Here is a 25,086-nt window from a genome sequence, read left to right as displayed (position 1 = left end):
TAGTTGTAGGCGAAATATACAAATGACTTTGTTGCAAAATGCTTCCGCAGTGATGCCGGTGAAGCAAAAAATTAAAGCTATTCTCTTCACTGTCATTTCGTTTCAATTCGTGAAAGTTTCTAATTACGCAAGTCTGACTGTGACTATATTCATTGACAAGCTCGAACAAAATTTAGAACAAGAATTATTTTTTGCGATAGTTTGAAATTTGTCATTTTGGGATATAAATTTACGTTTTTTGATTTACTCACATTGTACAGTCGTTCCTTGGACAGAAACACATGAATGAATTACAAATGCCGACACTAGTAGCGAAAATTGTTTTCTCAACTGTGGTGACAGTCGCATTTGTGTTTCTTGTGTGCTTTAAGTTTTTTCCTGTGTTTGACTGCAAACCAGTGAGGCACAGAGTGCATTTGTGGCAGAAAGAAAAGGTCAGTACCGGGCGGGCGTATCAAATCAGTGTAGCCCACAGAACCGTGAACAAAACGGCCGTTGATCGTTACCTCGTTAATCAGGAAAAATTCATATTCCGGCAAAATTTGAAGGAACGAATGAAACAGCGCCAGACCCATATTCGAAAAGTGTGTGACAAGTTTGGTACGTTTTACCTTGAAAGAAATATAAATATAGTGCAAATGAATCATTTAGATTTTGAAGCAAAAAGAATATTAATTTGTTTCATTGTATATAGGCTACTCCCATGCGGGTGCCGCGTTGGCCCCAGCATTGCCAAACGACCAGCAGATACAGTTAGTATAAGTGATGTATACACGATTTCTCATGCAGATATGCAGCAGAACACCAGCCACATGAGGTCGTACATGTTGGTGGACAAGCAATACAAGGCGGTCGACTGCAGCATAGGTAAAACAGGCACCACAAGATTCAAAGAGTTGTTCTGGCAACTGAAGGGACTCCAGCTCAAGGATGTAGGAACATATATACATATTTTTTATTTCAAATAAAGTTCCAAGTGGTTACAGTGTGCACGTATAATGCTTAAGCAAGGGGTGGTTTTTAAGCCGGTTGAGAGGATGGCACAGTCGCTTCGCCACAGTGTACGAATCTTGGGTCCAATGTATATCACAAAAAAGGCATGACTAGGCCTATATTATTTATTGCTTAGAAGTTCTATCGCAAAGGCTCCTGTAATCTAATGTGCATTTCTTAAAAGGTCTCGCACATTTTTTCTCATAAGGGCCTATGTGTTCCGTTTTTTCTTGTGATCGACTGTAAAATAGGCATTTAGGGACTTCTTAATTTTTTTGTTTTTGTGTATGTTGTGTTATATTGTTATTTCATGTTGTGGTGGTTTTCAATCTTCAAGTAGCCCAAACCGACCTGATTAAAATAACAGTATTTGCCCTTTTTCGGTTTCGTGCAGTTCAAAGTGCAGGAGTACCAAAGAGCACTTCTGTCGGAAAAGCAAAGAGAACAAATTCTTCATAACCCCGACTATGTCAAGGTAGTGATCGTACGAGAACCATTTCAACGACTTATGTCCGCGTACAGGCAAAAGCTCGAGCGACCAAGACCTGAGTTTCCCGACCTCTCCAGGGCTATTCGCGAAAAGTACAGCCCTGTGAAGGGTAAGCTTGCTCGTATTAAATGCTGTGTACATTCGCCCAGTGAGAAACATAGTCCGCAGGTGATTGAATCTCTGCTTCATAAATTGTTGGAAATTCATGGCGTTAGTATTTTAAGTGTGTGAACTGCTGTGACCTTGTGTCATTTCTGTACAACGTAGGAGATACGTTCTGCAGCTCATTTTTACTCACTGTTTAACACGTGTAATATTCTGTAGTGCGGCTTGTAGAAAAAGCTAGACTCAATTTGAATACATTATGATGTCTTTTCTGTGCCTTCAGGTGTTATCAACATGTATAAAAAAAGTCTGGCACCTTATTTCAGGGCTAGTTGCCGTTTTGCATACACTATATTTTATGATTTCTTACCTTGCTAATTCAAAGAGTCCATTTTTACTTTCTAAATACAATTATCACAAACTTGCATGTGTCATATATCATATTCGTGTATAGATGGTATTTCACACCACCAACATAAGATAAACCAATAATACCCAATAATACCTATGGTTTAGTAAATAACTTTTTAGTTTGAGTAATTCCGTTGTTTTTTTTTGCTGAAAATTAGTTGATTTAAAGGTATTTTTTGTACTTGATCAATGCGCCCAAATACATCACGCATGGGGCACCCTATCAGCATCGTTCGATGACGCCTTGTCAATACAATATTACGCCACCGTGAAGCCGCGGGATCGTGTAATGGATCTGTACACGCTCTTCATGCAAGACTACATGCTGTTCGATTACCCGCCACCAGCGGCGCTCAAGGTGCTGTTTGGCAATGGCGATAAAGACTGGCAGTGAAGAGTTGGAGCTGCATGGCGTTTTTCATTATAGGCACCAAAGTGTAAACAAATAAAGTCGTTTTTTTACGTTTGGATTTGTTGTAATCGCATTTGTTTGGGCCCGTGGACCACTGGCCAATTTATTAAACTCTGTTGACCCCCGTCATCCATGTTAGCACCTTTTTCGTAATGCCTCCCGACTGTTCCATCAAGTAAGACAAAATGTTATTCTTTGATAACCTAATACTGGTTCAAACTAAATGAACTTCATCATTGAAATCGGTAGAGAAAGTATTATTTCTGAGAAATTTGGTAGACACCTTGATAGGCCACGTTAAATCCTACCCCCTGTGTTGCATTTTTCAATTCAGCGTCAGCCAGAGCACTTAAAAGAGAAAAAAGGACATTTTTTTTCTGGAGATCACATTAATTGTAGGTGTAACCCAACCTTAGAAGTCCCTTCATTTCGAAGAAAACAATGATGTTCATGGGCCTTTAGAATGGTATGGGCCCTGGTTTGACCGCACCGGATGCAATATCAAGTAAAATGGAAACCTAAATAAACCACTTTGTTGCAAGAATAGGTTTGTTTCCATGTCTTAATATCGACCAGATAAATCGACCGAGCTAAACAACCCGATCAATGGTCAACGCCGATCCACCAACGACTCTTAATTAGTTCAGTCATGTGATCATTCCCAAGTCAAATACATGTTTTATTTTGTCTCAACTTGCATCACAAAGGTTGTCAAGCTCTTTGGCTTGAAATTGTATGTGTTTTGAGTCCAAAGCTACGATTTCTGTTGTTATTGATTAAGAGTTTGAGTTTTGCAAGAAATCAAAACTAGAAAGTTGCAACTGCATGGAAAAAAATTAATGTCGGTAAAGGATATTTAAACAATACATGTTCATCCATAAAACCTACACGAATCTTTGACAATGATCAAGGTGATCAAGATGGCAATTGGATTTTCTGGCATTTAGCCTAACCGGAAATCCTGTCGATTGGTTAGTGCAGCTTTTTATCTGTGCCACAAAGAGTTCTGTCAGATAAAGTCTATCAAGGAACAAAACCACAATACATGGGCAAACGTACACAAACGTTGAAAATTTGTCATAGAGGAATCTTCAGTGAGTTTTGTGTGTCAGATGTAACTTACGACTGCTTTTATATAAACACCCATGTTTTTTCATTGAATAACCAATTGACGATGCTTTGGTAAAATGCGTATACTCCCATATAAACAAACGTATTGATTAAATAACATTATATATTGTGACCGCAAAGTGGAAGTCTGGCAGTCTGGCCGGCAAGATGGTCCATGGTCACACCAAGCTGCACTGATGAGACCCTGATAGGTCGAAACATTGGCCATCTGTATGTAGCTTACAGTTAAACGTTTTATGGTCTTCAGATCCCCCCAAAACAGCGACAGAAACCATTAAGTCACGGTTCTCAAACACCCTCTGGAGACTAGACGTGGACGGACAGTGAGTTTAAGGTAAACGGTCATCTGGAAATGAAGTATCTCAATTGAGGATTCGTCGTCATTAAATCGATTCGCAAATCGGAGCGTCCCCCCAGTCGGCCGAGGATGAAAGTCCGTCTTTTTTTTCACAGCATCAACGTTCGTTCAGCGTATGTCGTGTTTGCCAGCCGAGGAAGCGTTTACAGCAAGGGTGTAAATTATTGATGCAAAGTGGGACGCTATACATTCTCACACAATTGCGAACCCCAGTTACAGGTGTGAGAATTTGGGATATATAGTTTTAGAGAACGTGGATAAGTGCACTATATCGCTTAGCGGTGACAGGTGTACTTGTCCCTGGCCTCGTAACACGACTCGAAAGCGCCCAAAGTTTGCAAGACTGGGGATATAGTGCAGATCCATTGCAGTTTTCCGCCAATAAATTGGTATATTTGTTAAAGTTTACTGACGTTTCGCTGATGGTGATTCAGGTTTAGAATGGAACGTATAAAAGTGAGGCTTTCTTTCCGAAATAATTACTGATCTGCTCTTGATATACGAAACGGTCCATTTGAACGTTCGGTGAACAGAAGGTTTTCTTTCTCTTATGAGCCACAAAAAGACTGTCGTAGGGTACAAAAGTTCTTGAAACATTTACATACCTTCAGGTGTACGATATATTGTGAGCACGCTGGATGTTTTAAAACATGGGTGATTGTCATACTGGCAGTCGTATAGCAGTATCAAGTAACAATAATTCTCTTACAGATTTCGGGCACACAGAAATAGCTACTAAAACAACCTTCTCAATTCAGCTTTGTGAGAGGCCTGGACTTATTTACTTTGGAAGCGATTATTGGCGGCTTGAGTTTTGGTTTGAAAGCGAAATGTGCCGGCATATAGCCCAATAGCTGAGGAAGTAACAGATATTAGGTGACAAATATATGTTAAATATATATTGACTTGACCATTCAGAAAAAACACCAATTGGTTTTGAAAGGCAGGTATGGCTGTATCCGACCCTGCAGCTTTGGCTAGTTTCACGAACAAATGTCTTTTTAAGTAGCAGAATGTTCGTATTTTCGGTCAGTTAGTCAAGAGTACGAGGTCATGAATGTAGGCAAGTGTTAATCAAAATAAGGTTTGTGCTCCAACACAAAAAGCTTTTGAGATCAATATCCGACTGTGTGCTCTGTCATGACATTTTCCCCAACTCCTTTTAAGATTTAAATTGAATCGAATGGCGCCGATTTTATTGGAAAAATGTCAGTACGCAGAGCTTTCGACTGCGCAAAAGAAAGGACGATGAACGAAATTAGTCGTATCAATAGATGCTGTTTGGCATGTCCTATTGTGTCTATGCCAAATAAGAGGAGATTGGCGCGACAATAAAGGCAAAGAGTGACATAATGTCGCAACACATTAGTCTATAGTGACTTTTAAAGCAAAACACATTGGTCTACGGGGACTTTTGACTTAATTTGTTTTTTGTTTAAATTGTTACGCGATGTCCTTGGAAACTCAAAACGGCGTATACAAGGGCGATGCTTAGAGACGAGTAGTTTTGGAATCACTGGTTTAATACTAAAAAAAAATCTTGTTGATAAGAAGTTGAGCATTTAATTATGATTAGTCGAATATTCCTAGTTAGTGAAGCAGAAAGTTTAATATACATTTGCAATTTATTGTATGTAATTAAGTGTTGGAAAAGGTCACATTACGTCAGGGGTCGGCAAAGTTTACAAACCCTGGACTACGTTAACAAACGAAAACATTAGAGTGTGTTGACAAATAAACTATGTTTGTAAACTGCACCTGTCGAACCTCGTTAAATGGACACGTATCAAGCCCAAGGCCCAGCTGATATTTGTCAATTTCCTTAATCTTTGCTACTTTATGAATCTAATACAGCACATGAACGCAGCCACAATTAAAGTCCCAAATGTACAAGCGATACCTGTCAAAGCTCTTTAAGGCCAAAGAGCATCAAAGGGTTTAACTGACACCAAATGATCCACTAAGTTGGACCCAAGGGATTAGATAAGCGTTCCAGCAAATTTCAATTTGCCCAATGGCTTATTGCATGACAAGCCGAAACATCATTCAGTTCGACGAGTTCTGAATTTACCTCAGGCAAAGAGTGCCTGTTTTAATAACGATCGGAAAAATAGTATGCAGTCAAGCAAAGAGTAATGTGTAAGATGGCCATTGAATTTACGAAGTTTAGTAATAAAGCATATTGTGTTCTCCATTAACAAGAGTGCTCTGATATGTCATGTTTTGCAGTAAGAATAAGCAGTTTTTGAACGACTTTTCGTAAACACAACTCCTATTTCGCAGCTGTATAGACACAGATAGTGAGGGACAGTTCTTGTAAAGAAATGTTGTGATCAGGAAAGTTTATTTTTTCAGTTACAAACAGTGCATAGGCACATGGTTATACTGGACGAAACATTCTGTGGAGAAATTAGCTATGTGGGTTCAACATCGTGTCTCCTCTTAACCTTATCCATTCGAGCATGACATCAAGTTCGGTGACCATGTACAACTCAGCGCTATTAAAGTGCTAAACACGACAACCAACAATTCCATCACGCCAAAAATAATACCAAAATACAGCTGAAAGCTCCGTGGTTGATGTGGTCATGATTTCCTATATACCAGTTTAAAAGGCTGCAATTTTCAATCGTCAAAAACTGTCTGCTGTGTTGCCCGCTCTGGGCCCAAAAAATTCAAAAATACAGTGGGCAATTCGGCACGCGTATAGGACGTTGCGGTTTGGTTTTCCCGCGGGTATACGTGTTGTCATTTCTAAGACAACGCATGCAGTAGCTGCTGCAGACAAGCAGAGCCCCCAAAAGGCCGATCTTGTGCTGATCAGGAGATTCAACAGCAGAGGGCTCAATCTTAGATCGATATTCACAGAAACAAACTCCAGGCTAATTACGCGACAGTCTTGTCAGGACAATAGCTTTTTTCGTTTGATTGTAGTTGCCATAGCATTGTTGTCAGGGAGACAGAAAAATGCGATCTGCTTTGACGTTGGCTGTTGTGATGGAAATATTCAAATTCATGGTTAGACGTATGTTGCGTTGTGATAGAAAATTCCGAAATTTTGACAGAAATGTATTAAGTCGGAATTTTTCACTTTTATTGTAAGTGTGTGATTTTTGGTCTAAGATGTCAAAATACCGTGTTTTTTCACGTTATTCAGTTGCACACTGCCCTATCTTTTTATATGGGTATGTATTGGCAGACAGGCAAATAAGTGTGTCACTTTTATGTTGTGACCTCGTAATTTACAACTCCAAGGTGTCGATTTCGACCTACTGGCGGGACCTCGTGGGACCTCGTTGATATTGACTTATTCTTGACGTCACAAAAATTATCTGTCGACGAACAAATTAGTCTATTGTCTTGTTTCTCTCGAAGTATGCATGTATTGTCATTATGGCAAAGCAGATCAATGACGTTATATATTTCGTTTTCGAAACTTTTTCAGCACTCCCTGGCGGCATTCGCATCGTTTGCCTGCAGTAGTTCAGTATAGGTATCAGTAAACTGAGACGAAAGTGCTGATTAAAGACAAGATGCCGATCCGACGGGGTCACGTCGCTCCTCGAAATGTTTACCTTGACACGATTATCCGAAAGTTTGAAGGAAAAAGTGAGTTTTTATTTTAGTTTTTGATATTTAGGGTTTTTTGAAGTTAAAAAAGGATAAAACGTTAAAAGACTATTAAGGATGTAAACATTTCGTAGTCATAGAGATTTCGTAGCAACTTTTAATAAAAGATATAATAATCATTCATTTAGACAAAAGTGCCTAACTTATTACTTCGTATGAACAACTTTCCGAATTTTCGCTGGGAAAATAGAAAAAAACTGTGCATGTAATTTCGAAAACATCACGTCACAATTTGTCGCGTTCTATATCCAGTACAAAGCATTTGTTAAACGCTTAAAAAAAAAACTCCAATTTTTTAGTCAAATTCATAGGTGCGTGATGTAACAAATGTCAATAGACGCGTGAATCAAGTTTTGACGATTTCACGCAAACTTTGTGATTGTGGCGACTCATTCTGATTAGAAATCAATCCACAACACAATTACAAAACAGGGGCTAAAAATAAAAGCTAATATTGGCAGAACTGAATATATAATATTAGTCCCGAATACTTACAGGTGATCGGTTGTGGCGAACCTAAAATTTGGGCGATATTCAAAAATAATAACGTACAGCTTCGAATCACAACGTCCACGATAAACTAATGTGTTAATTTCAGATCAACGATTTGTGATCGGGAACGCCAAATTCAACAATTGTTCCATTATTTACTGCAACGACTTATTCTGTGCCGCCTGCGGTTACACAAGGGCAGAAGTGATGCAGGTGCGTAGAAACATGTAGCAAACATTGTCGCCCATAAATAATTCAAAGCAAAGCGCTGTTGACTTGATTGAAGTGTTAAGTGATGGGCAAAATAGAATTTGGAATTCGTTAGATTCTGCATACATTGTCTGAAACCATTGTGATCTCGTACAAATGGATTTTTCTGTTGTCAATGGAAAAATAAAGTTGGATAGTTTGTGGCCCCGCAAGGCCCCATCCGCGCAAAGGCAGCCCTATTGGCCGCATTTTTATGTTTATTTATCTTAAAAGCGACCTTCTCAAAGGAAAAACCCGCATCGTCGTGAAAATAGTGTGTGCGAGCGGCCCTTATACCGTGTATCTTTATTGCTTAGCGTTCTTGTACATGCGAATTCCTTTACGGCGAAAATACATCGGCCGAACATGTCCGCTTTATTCAGTCGGCGGTCAAAGACGAAACCGAGAGTCAAATTCCAGGCATCTGCTTGCACACTAAAAACGGTAAGTCCTCAATATTTCATACTCGCTCATGTATTATTAAACTCCGCGCCTTGGCTTCTACCAGCGTTTACCCCGTTTCTTATTCTACCGCGCGAGTGGAAAATTGGGGTTAATCGTTCTGTGGTCGGATTGATTTAGGGGTCATGCCAAATCCTTCTTACGTCGTTTCAAGAGTAATTGAACCTTAAATCTTATTTTTTGACACCTCCTGTAGTCCACCACATGAATCTTTTTTACGCCATTTTTTTCCACACCGTGATATTTTTGTTTATATGGGTGGGGCGCCTTTTTTAACTTTATTTTAACTACATCGGGACTTGAACCCGGGATATCCTGACCACGAATCCCGATCAGGATTTCTTCTTGGTATATGGGTCGGGCGCTTGACCAATGCTGCCAATCACTCGCCAGGTTTCGGGCGTATGACCGATGCCCGCCATCGTCCTTATACAGCCACCGCGCGGAAAAGTATGATAATATTTTAATCCGCAAGATGTCGGATGACGACAAACTTGCTTGGCGGATACAACCTGACCCGTATACCAAGAAACAAACCTGATCGTAATTCGTGGCCAGGATATCCTGGGTTCGAAACCCGGTGTGGTAAAAAAAAGCAGTGATTGACGTCACTCCAAAAAGCGTCATAGACTCGTATACCCAAGTGAAACATTTGGGCGGTCTTTCGTTCGTCAGGTGAGTTCAAAACCGACCGAATAACTATAATTTTTTTCGCGTTTTTAAAAAAAAAAATTAAACACGCAAATCAAAAATAAGCATTAATTTTACTCCTATGGTAACCTTGGTTACAGTAAATCGATGCGAAAATGCGGAATAACCCAAACATATAGCATAGACATTTTCAAATCACTGGCATTTGCCCAAAAGAGACACACCGCAATTGTCAACAGCCAAATTGAAATGCTGCTAATAAGATAATCCTTGATTACATTAGGTTTGACGAAGTAAACACATGCGTTTACCGCAAGCACTGGGTAAAACGTCATTAGATACAGCAAGATAATCTTACCGTTCGATAAGCCAAGATCAATAATTTTGCAAGGGGAATTTGCAACATTTCCTCGGCGAAAAACTGTAGTATTAATATATTTTGTCTTTTGTAGCAACTTTTCTGGACATTGCAAATACTGTAGCGCCCAATTAACGATCATTACATTATTTATGACGTCGTAGTGGACCATTGTTTCGTTGGCATGCAATGTCCTGTCCTGCGGGCCTGGTTACTTACAGGCCATTGCGCAAACAATTGAGTACTGCTACAGTCTTAATAAAGACAGTTCAAGGCAGCAGCTGCTTTGCGGTACCGAAAGCCATAAATTGCATCCACGGCGTCGAAGTTATTCCGCGTCAAGAAGCAGAGATTTTTCTGTAGTTGAAATTTGAAGGTAATATTTTCAGGGATATCTTAGTCTTTGCCGGTGTTTTATTGATTATGAAAGCGTAGGCCGGTGAATCACGTTGTTACAAGCCAGAGAAGAACGGTTGCCTGCGTTGCAGTGGTATGGACAAGTTGGCAATTTTCACACAAACATAGCAGTTTTTCAGAATGTAATATCTAAGACCTGCGTAAATATAACTTGGACTCTGGTGACCAATTTAACAAATTCTCTGGACCCCCAGTAATTTGACGCAACTTCAACATTCCTTAAAGGAAGTGTATAACACGTAGGCCCAGTATGTGGGTGTCAAGAATTTTGATGTACATCACATCATACATTTGCATGGTGGGAGTCGTTAGGCAGTAGTGCAGTTATGTTTCAGTTTATATTATTACATATGTTTAGTTTTTGTTTTGCACTCTGGTCGGCTGTAAGCTTGTACTTTTGGATATGAATAAAACTGTGAACCATATGAAAGTATAAAACATATTGGGAATCAGACATTCAAATTTGATATTTTCCTATACTATTGGCCTTTCCACGATACTATTAATAGTTGTGGCAAGTTACAAACACTTTTGCCGTCTTGTGTTATCATATTGCCTTTCTAAATCCCGTTATCCCTCGACTTAGTTTTATCTGCAGTCTTTAAAAATCACAAAGATTGTCTGTTGACATAATCCGCTCACAACTGCTACGGATAAAACGAATCAGAGTCAAGTTGAAATTGTCAGCCTCAAGTTATAGTGATGAAGTCCAGAACAGATTTGTTGACAACACAACGCTCTTCAGACATAACGCAGACATGTCGGTCTTTTCATACTAATGCGTTAAAGGGCCGAATGCCGAGTGTAGCACAAGCTTGGTATGACCAGCAGGTCTATATGAGTGCTGTCTTATCATTTTCTTCAAATGAAAACGAACAGCACAGGGAGTGTAATATTTTTAAGGATGTAGCTGCTCAGAATTAAAGGGTTGGTAACAGGAAAAGCATTTTCATGCTATTTGCGGTCGATATGGTTCAGTTCAAACAAAGTCATTGCTAGCTGGCTTAACTGGCAATCAAAACATTACTGCCCTAAATACCAACGTGCTACATAAAAATATATTTGTATAAATAGCACAATTATTTGCCGGAATCAATGCTACTCGAACCGTGGACTTCCCAGTGGTACAAGAAAATTTAAGCTAACACGGGTTACAACAGAACAATAGATTTCAAGAACTATTGGTTTACGCAATGTCCATTGTTGTGTCATAATTGCTTTTCTTAGGGTGGTACTCGTTTATGACGCAACACCAGGCTTTTCAACCGAAATGTTAGCAACACTGCTTTTTTGATTGTCTTTCAAGTTTTAAACCTTGGGTAAAGTTGCTTAATATTTGTAAAACATTCCTTATCTTATATGTGCAAAAAAAGCCATAATATTGCAAAGCTGCATGCTTTGCAATTCCTTATCTTTTTTTGTATATTTTGAGTTTCTGAGATGTGTAGGCTGTACGAAACCTTAGATAAAGTTTGTGTCTTTCAAAGAAACATTTTCACGTCTTTTTGAATCCGTTTGAAGCCTTTGGTTTCGACGCAGTGTCTTTCCTGCTTTCACGCTGTGACTTATAAAATCGATTTAATTCGAAATTTTAATTTGAATCGAAAAATCCATACAGCTGAAAACAGTAATTCAAAGACACAATATATACATCAATAGTCGATTTATAACCTGTCTCGGTAATTGTATTACACTGCATGTTATTTAGTTGGGAGAGGTTAAGCGGGGGAGTGGGTTATCATGTGGGTCTGTATTATAGAGCATGTAGTTATGGGGCGAGGTATCCACGTGCATTACACAGGTATAAGCCACTGGTATTTAATATTATGCGAATGATTTATAATTACCTCTGATTTTAATCGAAGAAAGATGTTTGGCTAATTGACAACACTCTATACACAGAGCGATGTAGAGATCAGGTTGCAGGATATATATTATAGGAGTGGTTCGCAGTGTTTTTTTGACGCCATACGGCATATATAGACCTAATAACTTGAGGCATCCGTAACTGCAGAAATTTTTGGGAAAATTGAAAGCGAGCTAAAAAATCTTTAGCAGAAAAAGCAGTAAACGATAATTTTTGCAATCGAATGAAGGAATGATTTTTTTGAATAAGTTGCAAGCGATATAGCAGAAGAATGAATGTTTTGGATACATATATTTTCAGATTTTTACTTGTTTAAAGTTTTCCAAATGTTATTACAGTCTTTGTGGCTCCAAAAGAAAACAAAAAACAACATTTTTCCTTTTTTTATTTTATGCAGGAACTCCCTTTATTTGTAACGTTGTCGTGACACCGATTAAAAATGACCACGTGCAAGTTGTTATGGTGATACTGGCTGACGGCGGCCAATCGAGCAGAGACAAGACCGACCAAAAGCAACGTGAGCACCGTTTAGACGTTGTTTGTTTGATCAGCAGATATTAAGCTGTGTGTGTCTTTTTAGAGAAACTTAAACTACCGCCATTCATATCCGGACACGCATCACCGGTTTTGTCAACATTGAGAAGGTAAGCTGCTATGACGTAGAAAGTTTTGTTGCGCAGAAATATTGTGACGTAGAATTTTAAGGCTTTGTAAGACAAACAATATTCCCAATATAACTAAAATTCAATGATCACGAGAACGATTGCAAAAGCAATCGAAACGTCGTTAGTTTAATGACTTTTTCAGCAGCTACAAGGGTTGCCGTGTTGTATGTCTTAACAGCACAAGATGTAAGCTTTTGTTTAAAGAATGACGTTGCGTGCAGATTAAGCAGGACGCAGCAGCACAGAGTTGAACTTGGAGAAGATCTTCAACTCGTGACGACGTCCAACTCGCTCGTCGATTCTCTGGCGCCACCCAACGGTGGGTTTAAGTCGACAATTTCCGACGCCGATTTTTCGGGAGCGAACATTCCAACAAGTACATACAAAACAAGTAAGTGACCACACTTTTCCAATCAGGCTTTCATCTTGCCTGTATTTGGGTCGGGCGCTTGACCAATGCTACCAATTACCCTTACTTTTGCCCGAAAAAGTGGCTCTTCAGGACCTCATGCGATTAAGTTTTTGTCCATAGCTATTATCTTTTTTTAATATAAACATTAAACACAACGGAGGTAAGAAAGTTTGTCTTGTTTTCTACTTTTAGAAATCGATCTTTCTCCCAACAAATCTCTGTTGTCAAAATCTTCGTCGGGACAAAGCGCAGAAACAAATTTTCTCACAATCCCCGAAACCACGACGCGGATGACGTCACCAACAAAAAACTCTGGGTCAGTGCGCTCTCTTCATCAGAAACCAAACCTTCAGTTGGGAGACAACAACAACCTCTTGGCCAACGGAGGTAAAAAATGCAATTTCTCTTTTATAAATTTAATCTTCAACACAAATTTTCTTTTTTAGATTTCGATGAGGTCTCTGTCTCCACCGCGCGGCTGTCTTCCATCCGCCAGGTGGCGTCAATGATGGATCTCAACTCGGCCAAGAATCTCGATCCGACCATGTGTAATTTGTTTACATTCAATTAACTTCTAAAACTATATTCGCGTCTCTCGAAATAGCTTTACTTATTTTGAAATGCTGTGGTCAGGGCCAGGCCTATGGGGAAAAATGTATTTTACCAAAAAAGGGCGACCCGTTAGATTTGCCTTTTTGGTCTTCGCGGTAAATTGTGGGACGCCTTTTCCAACTCGGTCAAATGTGCTTAGGACCGGCCCAGACTGAAATGTAGAATGGTGGTTGCTCACTTCGGCGCATTTGACTTTTTTAATAAATCTTTTCAGTGCTGTGTTCCAATTCACTGATAATTATTAGTCTATGTTTATGATACATGGTAGTTGTTTCAAGAAAAAAATAACGTGCCATGGAAACATATTATTATTATCCACCACGTGCCCGTTTCTATCGAAAGCTTACAATGCAGTTTAATCAATGTTGCACTTTGCAGGCGCTGCTAGTTTTTCCTTTACAAATTCCAACTCCGAATCGAATCTAGCTCGTTACCAGGTACAAAAAAAGTCCATTGGTTTTCCACTTATAAATATAGGCACCATTTCACCTGTTAACTAATAGGTTGTCTTATGTTGCAGAGGGAGAGACACCATATGTCCATGTTGGGATTAGATGACTTGAATACGTTAAACCACAATCCTGCGACGATGAAAGAAAAGCCAGTGGCGGAAAAAGTAACCCAGGTAAACACAACATTCTTGTAATCATTTGTGCAGTTAAGAAGAATATAAAATGCGAAGCATTTTGTAATTGTTAGTGCGGAAATCCCTTAGGAAAATGCTTCAGTGAAGAATAGTAAAAAAGGAACCTAGTAGTACAGATCAACGACTGCATATATTTTTAGTTACATCTTTGCTACTCATATCCTTAACGTTGCTCAACGCAAGGTCTATACTTGCCCGTCAAACCTTTGCAAGGTCAGACTTTTATTGAACCGGCAACGTATTTCGCTTTTACAATTTAACTAACAGAAGATTGCGTTAAACTATTCGAATTATGACGTCATACTGCTAATTCACGCCATGTTTTCCATCAGAGTTGATTCGCATGAATAGTTGCAGGTAAAGGATGTAATTGTGACACACCTGGTTTATGTCATAACACATAATGCATTATGATGACACAATCGCCGACCGAGCATTGATTCCAATAGGAAATGAACCTGAGTCCGGACGCGCCCGTGCTGTCGCTACTTGTCCTTTACGATTATTTGCGCATAAAATCGATTGGTTCCCTTTTATTTCGTAATAATTAGCCGATGAGATAGAGAGCAACCTTGCAATGAATTATGCATGGACGCCAGGCCGAACACTGGCAATTGCTTAGACAAGAGTTTGACGGCACCGCAAGAATAGCAACGCCTGTGGTTTTATGATGGTGTGAAAACAGAAGACACGACGTCTGTGTAGCATTAAATGGTTACTTGCTTGTGGCTGTCGTTGAGTACAGGTAAATTAATTTCGGCGCAAATATGGCAAAGTTGTGAAGATTTGAGGCATCTGGCGTCGAAGTTCAGTTTTAAAGAAATCTGCATTGAGCATAGGTTCTAAATTACAGGCATTTATGTCGCTGACAAGTCAGGGTAACCATCGCAATAATAACCTAAAATGTTAAAAAAATCTCGAATACTTGACTTCAATACTTGAATGTTTTTCGATTTTCAACAAACCTAATGTAGCTGCATGCTTTTTGAACAATATAGTTTGGACATCCAGTTCCATTACGCCTAATGCAAAATGAAAGTTGAGTGTACGTAGTACAAGGCAACAATAGCATTAATAATTTAACCGAAAAATGTTCACGTTCAATCGACGGGCAAACTTTCAAAAGTGCAACGCCGTTACTTTAAAGGTTACAACTAGTGTTATGGAACTATTATAGAAAAGCATTCCATTGGAATAATTGCTGTTAACACCCTACTTTGTTGTCATAACTGTTTGTAGAAGATTTTCTGCATATTGTATATAGCTATAGTATAAAATATTTTGGTAGTTGCATTCACAGTGGTCGTTGCATAATATTTTTTGCGTTCACCTTATCTGATCAAAGTGCCTGTAAAGTAAGCTTACACCGGTAGTTCTTAAACTTTTTCGCTTGCTCACGGGCCGCTTTGAAATATGGCTTTAGCGCTTTAGACGGCTTCAGTAAGTTATCTTCGGAAGGGAGCCATCATCACTCGAACAAAACACCAATTATCACCTTCGCTCATTTGAAGGTTAATTTGGTTCACGTCCTGTTGCCCACAACGATCGGTGCACGTCGCATGTTAAGTGGCCATTAACGGGAGCTGAAACGTTGTGAATAAAAACTGCCTGATTAAGAAATACCTGAGGGTAGAACTTATCTCTGAAGCGGACAGAATCTGGCCCCTGATGTTGCACCCGCGACAGCAATTAGCCGATAGGAAATGTTCGAAGTGATTCTGAGTTGGTTTATTTTTTTAAAATGTGAAAAATCGATTCGCCCACATATGCAAAGGGTAGTGTTGCCGGTGCAATAGAGCAGAGCGTTCCAATTTCTGTATTTGTGACACTTGTTCGCATGTTGCAGAAAAATAATTTGATATAAAAAGCAGGGTATAGACTTTCTGTTATGCAATACTTGTGGCTACATAAAAGAAAATAATGTAACAGCTTTGGAGTAAAAATTAGGGAATTGCGGAATTTGACTCTATTGATCTGCTTTTGAGTCTACATGTAAGTTGATGATATATTAAACGAATGGGTGGACACCATTATTTGGTTATGGTCGGTGGTTGACCTGTGGTGCAGACACTAGAATCGACACAAATTGTATCTCAGAGCAGTCAGTCTTGCTGTTTTACAAAATTTCTTTGTAGTGACAGTTTTGTCGGAATCATTTATAGAATAAGCTTGCACTCCTGGCAGCAACTATGTTAGTACAGATTGTGCCACTGAGTTTGTCATGTAATCTTTTTTGTTCTTTTTTCTGTTTGTCGCTTGGTTTTTCAGCCCACAGTTTTTCAGCCCACAGTTTATGATCGCGACTGTTGGGAAAGAAAGTTGTATTTAACACAATGTGCAAAGACGTTTGCATGATAAAGAAGGTCGAATTGCAGACAGCGGTCGGGCGGTTCGATGGCCCAATGGCAAAAGACAGTTATAACAGATAACTCAGCAAAGTTTGCATTGAAACCAGCATTTAAATACGTGTGTAACTACATTTATTTATAAAAGCAAAGTGGAGCCAATATTACGATTTCTGTGAGCTGCAGACATTTATTTGCCAATACGAATTGTCTTACCCTCGTGTCCTTCGTGTTTGTCCAGAAGTCAGGCAGACGTTTATAAGTAGAGTATATTTAACGCAACGTGATGAAGGCGAGGTCGCAGAGCTTACCGCCCCAGAACACCACTGTGACTTTTGCTGAGTCATCACGCAGGGGTCGTCGTTCTTTTGGGGATTTCCTGACCGTGACTGAGCTCGAAGAGAGTACTGCCTTACATGACAAACCCCACTCGGTGGTCGCAAATCAGGTGAAGTCCCCCAGACAACTTGTCAATTGCGCAAATTTTGTGGCTTTTTGAAAAGAAACAGGCTGTTACGTTAGTAACTTGTGAGGTCCTGTTGTGGTTTTTGAATGAATGGGATCTATAGAAATCACAACATGACCGGCATCGAAAACGTGTGAATAACGCGGTTGTTTCCCTGTAGGTGCTTTCCCTCGGCGCAGAAGTCCTTCCCGAGCACAAGCTGCAAACTCCGCACATGCACAAATGGACGATCCTCCACTACAGCTTATTTAAGGTATGACCCGGCTCTGCGTGACGTTGCAGTCTTTAACTTAACTGAATCACGTGTTCTGCAGGCCGTCTGGGATTGGCTGATTTTGATACTCGTGATTTACACTGCCATATTTACGCCGTTCACTGCCGCTTTCATACTCAAGGTAAACTATCAGTTCTTGGTGTTTTATAAACTGCTATTAGATTTGAAAATCGGATAAACGACGTTTCGATTAGTTACGTCACGAGACCGAGGTGGTGACGTTGACGCAGAGTTATAACTTGGAAGAGCCGCTCACAGTGATTGAACTCCTTGTGGACATTTTCTTTGTCGTCGACATCATAATCAATTTCAGAACCACGTAAGTATGACGTGCTGTAAGGCAATTTGATACACTAAATTCAACAACGCTTTATTTCGTCATAAACATTAGGTACGTCAACAAGAATGACGAAGTGGTATCAGATCCGACGAAGATAGTGATCCATTACTTCAAGGGTTGGTTTCTTATCGATCTCGTCGCCGCCGTGCCCTTTGACCTCTTGGTGGCGGGCCAGAGTCAGCAAGAGGTAATTTCTTTTTTTGGTCAAGCGCTCGACCCGTATACCAAGAAAAAAACCTGATCGGGATTCGTGGCCAGGATGTCCTGGGTTCGAATCCAGGTGTGGTCAGACAATAATTAAAATAAATATTTGTTGAATTGTTGTTTTTGTTTTATGTTGATTTAATGCAAGCGCTGGTAGATGGAAAATGAGAGTTTGGCGCCCATACTTTTTGTGGTTATTTTCATCACAATGAAGCAAAAGTCTAGTCATTGGACATCATTACCATTTGTTTTGATGTCCGTTTTTGCAATCATCCGGATTTTTGACTTCCACCATATTTGGTTTAGACAACCCTGATTGGTTTACTAAAAACCGCTCGCCTCCTCCGATTGGTCAGAGTGGCACGAAAAATCGATCGCTACAGCGAATTCGGTGCGGCGGTTCTGTTCCTGTTGATGTGCTCGTTCGTGCTGATCGCTCATTGGTTGGCTTGCATCTGGTACGCAATAGGTAACATGGAACGACCTATGCTGGACAACAGTATTGGTAAGCAATTTTGTGATATATAAGTTGTGTTTTCATTATATTTTTAGTTTTTGCTGATGCGTCGACCTTCAGTGTTTTCAAGAAGCGTTACTTTGACATAAAATTGATCCACTTTTAGATTACACGTGTATTGATATGGAGGTCTTTATAATGTTTCATATTGTTATGTAAATAAAAAAGGCAATCTGCCCTTCTTTTTTCGAAACTACTGTACAAAACAAGTTCCTTCATAAGTAATTTATGATTTCCTGACACAAAACAGCCATTTTTGAGAAATTAAGTCCATAAAGCAACGTTTCACTTACGTCCAGTGCTGAAAATACTTATTCACTTATTTATGAAATCTCACCTACGAAAACACAATGGTTAGTTTCTTCCTGTAAATTCCATCGCTTCGGTACAAGCATTTTTTTTACTTTCAACCCTTTTCAGTGTGCGTGTTGCACTCGCCAAATTTTTTACCAAAATACAATCGTGCTCTACAAAAAAACAAACAAACAAACAAATTCTTGTTGTTATTGTACTTCTTTTTGTTTCATGGTAATTGTTGATTTTCATTTCTACACAAAAAAAAAAAAAAATTCCTTGTAATATCGCCACACCCAAGGGTCGGTTTCAAATACCCAATTTTGCGGTTTTTACTCTCGTCTTTATCCAATCTGTTCCATTTATCGTGTTACCTGTGCCGAGTTTTCATTTTCGGACAACGACGGAAATAAACTGAATTTAATTAAAAGTTGGAAACAATGTGTTTTTCCACCAGGCTGGCTTGACACCTTGGGCAACCAACTACACACCCCATATAACAACACGTATCGAAATGGGATTCTCGTGTCGAGCACTGGGGGACCTTCAACTGAGGATAAATATATCACCGCCCTCTACTTCACCTTCAGCAGTCTTACCAGCGTTGGTTTCGGAAACGTTTCCCCAAATACAAACAACGAAAAAATCTTCTCCATATGCGTTATGCTGATTGGATGTAAGTACACGCGATATACGTTTTGCTTTCCGTTTTTTTCTGGGAACTGGTGACGCAATTTTCAGTGAAACATGTTTTGTTTGAAATAAAACCGCGTTTTGACACGATGTTGTTTTATATTGTAATTTTAAACGCGAAGTTTCCACCTGTGTCACAACAAGTGGCGTTAAAAAAGATGGACAATATGAAATGTTGTCACACAAAGGCTTGTGGAATTCACAGCGCCAGCTCTTTGTTTTCGGTGGAATCTAGAGCTCTTGGCATCGTTAGCGCCATCGGCAAAAGGCCGATATATGCTTTTAGTTTCTACAAAGAAGAATGAAACTTTAAAATTAAAGCACGCTGTCTACTAATCGTGTCCGTACAGCAGCATATCCGCCTCGTCTTTTTTGATGATTCAAAAACTCTTTTCCTTGTCTCTAAGGATTTAAAAACTCTAATGATTGTAGAACACAATCGAAACGTCTGCATGAAGTTTTCCAGCATTGTATGGGCTATTTTGTTCATATTAAAGATGTACAAAACCGTGAGTTATGTTCCTATCTTTTCCTTGTAATTTCAGCACTTATGTACGCATCCATATTCGGGAATGTGAGTGCGATTATTCAGCGACTGTACAGCGGAACGGCCCGATTCCATACCCAGATGCTCAGGATTAAGGAATTTATCCGTTTCCACCAAATTCCGAACCCGCTCAAGCAGAGGTTGGAAGAATACTTTCAGCATGCGTGGTCTTATACGAACGGCATTGATATGAACATGGTAATTACTTGCTACTGTATATGTATATTTGGCAAGTTGTAATGTTTTAAACACAAATTGTTTTTATTTTGTTTAATAATTCGGGATCGAGATCTTTGAGTTTAGTGGTATTTTTTTGATTCTTTTTTGTCTGAATTTGTTTGTAAACACGACGTTAGGTACATTAAGTTGTGTATGTGAAAAAACGCATAAATGATAGCAACAATTATGTGGATTGAGGAGAGAATTTTTATTTTTCTGTAATATACATTTGATCCTTACCTTGACTAATTTTTTTTTTTTTTTTTTTTTGACTACACCGGGATTTGAACCCAGGATATCCTGGGCACGAATCCCGGTTTTTCTTCTTATGTTGCCAATCGCCCGCTCCTTAAAACCTTTGCTGTCCCCATGAGAGTGTTAAAAGCAGAGCAAATTTGATGAAACGAATTCCATCGTTCAGGTTCTCAAAGGTTTTCCCGAGTGTTTACAAGCTGACATATGTCTACATTTGAATCGACATTTACTGACAAGTTGCCGCGCTCTACACCTGGCAAGCCACGGATGTCTTCGAATGCTGTCGATGCGGGTATAGCGTCACTGTCAATGATATTTTGTCACTAACTTGTAAAGACAGGAGTGTCGTTAGACTAAAAATGGATAACGACTAACAGCAGACAATTAGAAAGATATCGTTTCTATGGGTTACCCTCGTTGCGCACTAACAGTTGGTTTTTAATCGTTGTCGTGAACTTGTGGCCAATTTTTTTTGTACAATTGTATTGACTTTTTGTTTAAACGTTATTTTTAACCAAAATTACGCACAAAGAGTGATTCACGATCAACGTCAGAATCACACAGAAATATTAATTTTGCCATAAAGGCATGACCAGACTCTGTGCTCATAATTTCTTAAAGTCATTTCAATTTTTAGTTTAAAACAACACACGCACCTCCCGGAGATACTCTTGTGCACACGGGTGACCTCCTACCGGCCATTTACTTCATTACTCGCGGATCTATAGAAATCTTACAAAACGACGTCGTTATAGCTGTGCTTGGTAAGTTCGGAACCAAATTCTTTACAAGCGTTCTAAGCTAAAAAGAATTAAATACTTGGAACCAATTGCTTTTGTGGGTTTTTGTCTTTGATATGTAACTTTATAAATATAACTTTTATAAGACTCTGTAAGTAGAAATATTACGAGCATGCTTCACTAAAGCTGCTATTAATTCGATCTGCAAAGTTGTCATGTCCGGATGTAGGCTCTAACAAGTGTCAATAAAAAAATGCAGCCGAATGCATATTTTGTGTGTTTTGTGCATATTGTACATTTAATGATTAAAACTGTATTGGAAATACTCGTTGTTCACTTTATACTGACATGTCATGTCTATTAAATGTCAATAATTTCTGGTCTATGTAAAGTTTACCTACGGTACAAACGGTAACCACAAGTTCCATCGTATAACAACTCGTGCATTCGTGAAGGCAAGGGCGACATTTTTGGCGAATACATGAGTTTTGATCGGCGCATGGGAAAATCCAACGCGACAGTGCGTGCTCTCACTTACTGCGATTTACATAAAATCGGAAGGGTCGACCTGCTGGAGGTCATGGACTGCTATCCGGAATTCCGCGAGCAGTTTTGGGAGAATTTGGAAATTACCTACAACCTGAGAGCGGTGAGAAACTAAAGAAAATTACATCAACTTGTTTTGCATATCATCGGGCAAATCAGACGGTGGAAAAATTTCATAACCTTGCAGAACCAAGTTGTTTACCTTCAGTGTCACGCGGTTATTTTCAAAATTTAGCGAGTTAAACTCTTCAATTGAGATAAAATCAGCACGCCTTAACATTATTTTAACGACACAATCACATGTTGAATATGCGTATACAGTGTTACAACATTGCTTTAACCCAGTTTGTTTTAATTTATGCAGACAGATTCAGACGAAGCAGCACACGACCATGACGGTAAGCAAACACTGAACATACCTTTATAACAACACAGTTATGTTTCATGAAAGCGTTAGGCCTGGTTAGTCCAGGGTCGTGAGTTCAAACCTCATCGGAAGCTTAACTTTTCAGATCTCGCTCCGACTTGTAGAGAAAAGTGGCTGATCCAGCTAGGCTACAATGCCTGGGCTGCAAGGCCTTGTAAACCTCATGTACCTTTACAACAAACCTCTCCTCCTATATTTTATATATACTGTACTTAACTGTGGGAGTTTATATCGCAGACGCGTCGACAACGACAAACGGAAATCATCGATTGCCCCGCCAGGTGGAAGAGGACGCCATCTACCGGATAGTGACAGTTGCCAATGAAGAGGCAGAGGAGGACGACCCAGTTTTTCAAGAGCAAGGCTCTTGGTGGAACGACTCGTCAGATGAAAGGCCCTTAAACTGCGGTACTTTTTATAAGGCAAACATTCACTTACCGATCGGCAAATGGCGCCAAGTCTTATCCAAACACAACGAATTCAATCAGCCTTAGGCGAAATGTATAGTGTATATTCCTTATTGTGCATTGTACCTTACATTGTCTGGTAAACGCGAGTGTAAATTTCTCAAGGCATAATTCCTTAGTTATTGTCAATTATTTAGCCTTTCATAACAAGTTTTTACGCATAATCGTTTTGACAGGGGACAAAACATGCACTAAGCGGTCCCGAGAAAACAAATTAACGGAAACCAAACCGTTATCGCAATGCAGTCCCAACGGAAAAGGAGAAAGACGGTAAAAATGTGTTAAAACGTCTTTTCCCAACATTTTTTACCAGTTTTTTTCTCTGTTGCAGACGATCGGCAGTAACACCGGTCGTTACCGTGACAACTTGTTCCACGCCCAGCAAGGAAATCAACCAGCGAAGGTAATGCACAGTAACAAAAAAGCGCTTTGTTGGCAGTTATTTTAGCACCGGTAAACTATTTAGGGCGCGAAAATCATGTTCCTATTCCTTTTTTTCAATGGTACCTTGGATTTCAAACTTAAAATAAAACAAAGTATTTGCAATAAAGTTTAATATACCCATCACATAGTTTTACAATCCAGCTGCGTGTGACTTGTACAACCTTTGTTGCGTCACAATACTTGATTACTATTTCAGCGTGGAAGAGAGGCTGGATTCACTGGAACAAGGTGTCGCCGAAATTCTCAACCTCCTTCGTCAGAAAAGCAACCATGGCACTTGATTGTCTGTTTGCATCGCATTGTTGTTGTTAATTTTATTATTATTACTTGCTCACCTCTTCTGTGACGACTGGAAGTTGGACTTTGTTTTTTTATTGTTGGTTTCTTGTATCATTCGTACCCCCGCAAATTACATTATTGTCGAACTTGAGCTTGCTTGGTGGCTGCAGACAGTGGGTAATGTAGTCTAAATGACAGAAACTTTGATTCTGACCAAAAGATAACACATGGAAGATGCTATAAAAACTATACAAACGCTGCGGTAGCAGAGAAAATGGTTTCTTATAGGGTTTTATTAACCATCACTAAACGTGCCTCGTCTGGTGCATGGATGGTTATCAGCTCGCTAAGCGACAAAAATCGCCATTAACGTGTCACAATGGGTAAGTTTTAGATATGGATAGTAACCAACCCCTGGAGAAAAATGTTAGATGCACCCCAGGGTACTAACAGGCAGAATGCTAAACTCGAACACAAAAAAGTACATACACCAACTGAGGAGGATGAGTGACAGCTCATGCATGTTGCAACATATACAAAATCAGTGTAACGTGCTTTTTCAACGGATCGGCGGCGTTACACGCTACACAGCAGTTTTGGTCTTTAGCCCAAATGTGTTAAAAACGCGTCCCAAATTCTCCTGGGTAGTGGCCAAGCCCGTAGAACACAACAGACACTTGTATTCAATACAACGGAAATGACCGGCACAACATCAACGCGCCAGAACAGGAACGGTTTCTATAAACAAGAAAGAAATACAATTGTATACAGTATACGGTTTGCAGACATTCTAGTACACTCACCAAACTGTTTTGCGACCGATCTATAAGCAGGCACAGGCTGCCCGTTGCAAAATCACATTCACAAGTTGCATCAATCAGATCCCGGCAAAACTTCCAAATGTCACAAAGTTATCAGACGTAAACACTAGCCACGCCTTATTCAAGTAGAATCCTTGTTCAAATAAAATGCTTATTGTTTAATTACATGACAAAGGACTGGCAACACAAGGACAAGCAAACATAACCACGCGGTCTGCACGCGCAGAGCTACTGCGCAGCCTTTGTTATGAGTGTTGCGGCCAAACATAGAAATCACAACAATAACGAAAAGAACTATTAAATATTAGTTTGGGAATCTACAATCAGTCATGCAATAAATTCAATTAAAAGGAAAGCAAATAGAACTTTTAAAGTAAAGTCAAACAAACACATTTAAAGGAATTGGTAAGGTTAACAATTACCTTGTATTATATTTGATTCGCGCGAAGAAATCAACATAAAGCAAAAATTTTCTCCATTTTAAGAAATCACTTGTTCAAATTGTGTACCGTATCATAGATTTTACAGATTACGTCTGCTTTGTCAATGGAAGTGTGTCAGCAGCTATAGGTATTGTTATGAGTAGGCCTACACGTTTATATACAAAATTGGGTACCTGCTTTTTTAAGGATGCTGTATTGGCCAAGCAGATTCTTGTCCACAAAAGTTCCACTGCAGTCAAATATACACAAGTTGGTTGTTAAATTGTTTGATGTAGCAACAAGTTTCAGCATCAAGGCAAACATTCCTTACTACAGCTAAAATGCAAGATTATTCAGTGCCAACAGGCCCGCCTTCAATTCCTTTTGGCGTGCGGCGCTTTTAAAAAATGACGCCTCTCGGCATT

At 39.4% G+C, this 25,086-nt stretch overlaps 1 protein-coding gene across 1 annotated transcript; it reads left to right on the top strand.

Moving 5' to 3' along the window:
- Nucleotides 1-7,405: 7,405 nt before the first annotated feature.
- Nucleotides 7,406-23,473, top strand: LOC145906752 (voltage-gated inwardly rectifying potassium channel KCNH6-like). The gene is made up of 25 exons (XM_082994205.1): nt 7,406-7,509; nt 8,129-8,235; nt 8,589-8,715; nt 12,424-12,543; nt 12,607-12,670; nt 12,913-13,082; nt 13,296-13,490; nt 13,550-13,651; nt 14,094-14,152; nt 14,236-14,340; nt 17,333-17,425; nt 17,487-17,567; nt 17,641-17,765; nt 17,838-17,973; nt 18,297-18,495; nt 19,259-19,477; nt 20,040-20,239; nt 20,682-20,807; nt 21,153-21,279; nt 21,711-21,904; nt 22,166-22,199; nt 22,466-22,636; nt 22,872-22,965; nt 23,027-23,098; nt 23,336-23,473. The coding sequence occupies exons 1-25, from the start codon at nt 7,434-7,436 to the stop codon at nt 23,418-23,420; spliced, it is 3,081 nt and encodes a 1,026-aa protein (XP_082850331.1). The 5' UTR covers nt 7,406-7,433; the 3' UTR covers nt 23,421-23,473.
- Nucleotides 23,474-25,086: the final 1,613 nt, after the last annotated feature.

This window comes from Ascidia mentula, chromosome 6 (genome assembly GCF_947561715.1).
Source record: "Ascidia mentula chromosome 6, kaAscMent1.1, whole genome shotgun sequence".
NCBI classification, from domain to species: domain Eukaryota; kingdom Metazoa; phylum Chordata; class Ascidiacea; order Phlebobranchia; family Ascidiidae; genus Ascidia; species Ascidia mentula.
Note: the sequence above shows the minus strand (reverse complement) of the source record. Positions and strands in the feature narration are given on the sequence as shown.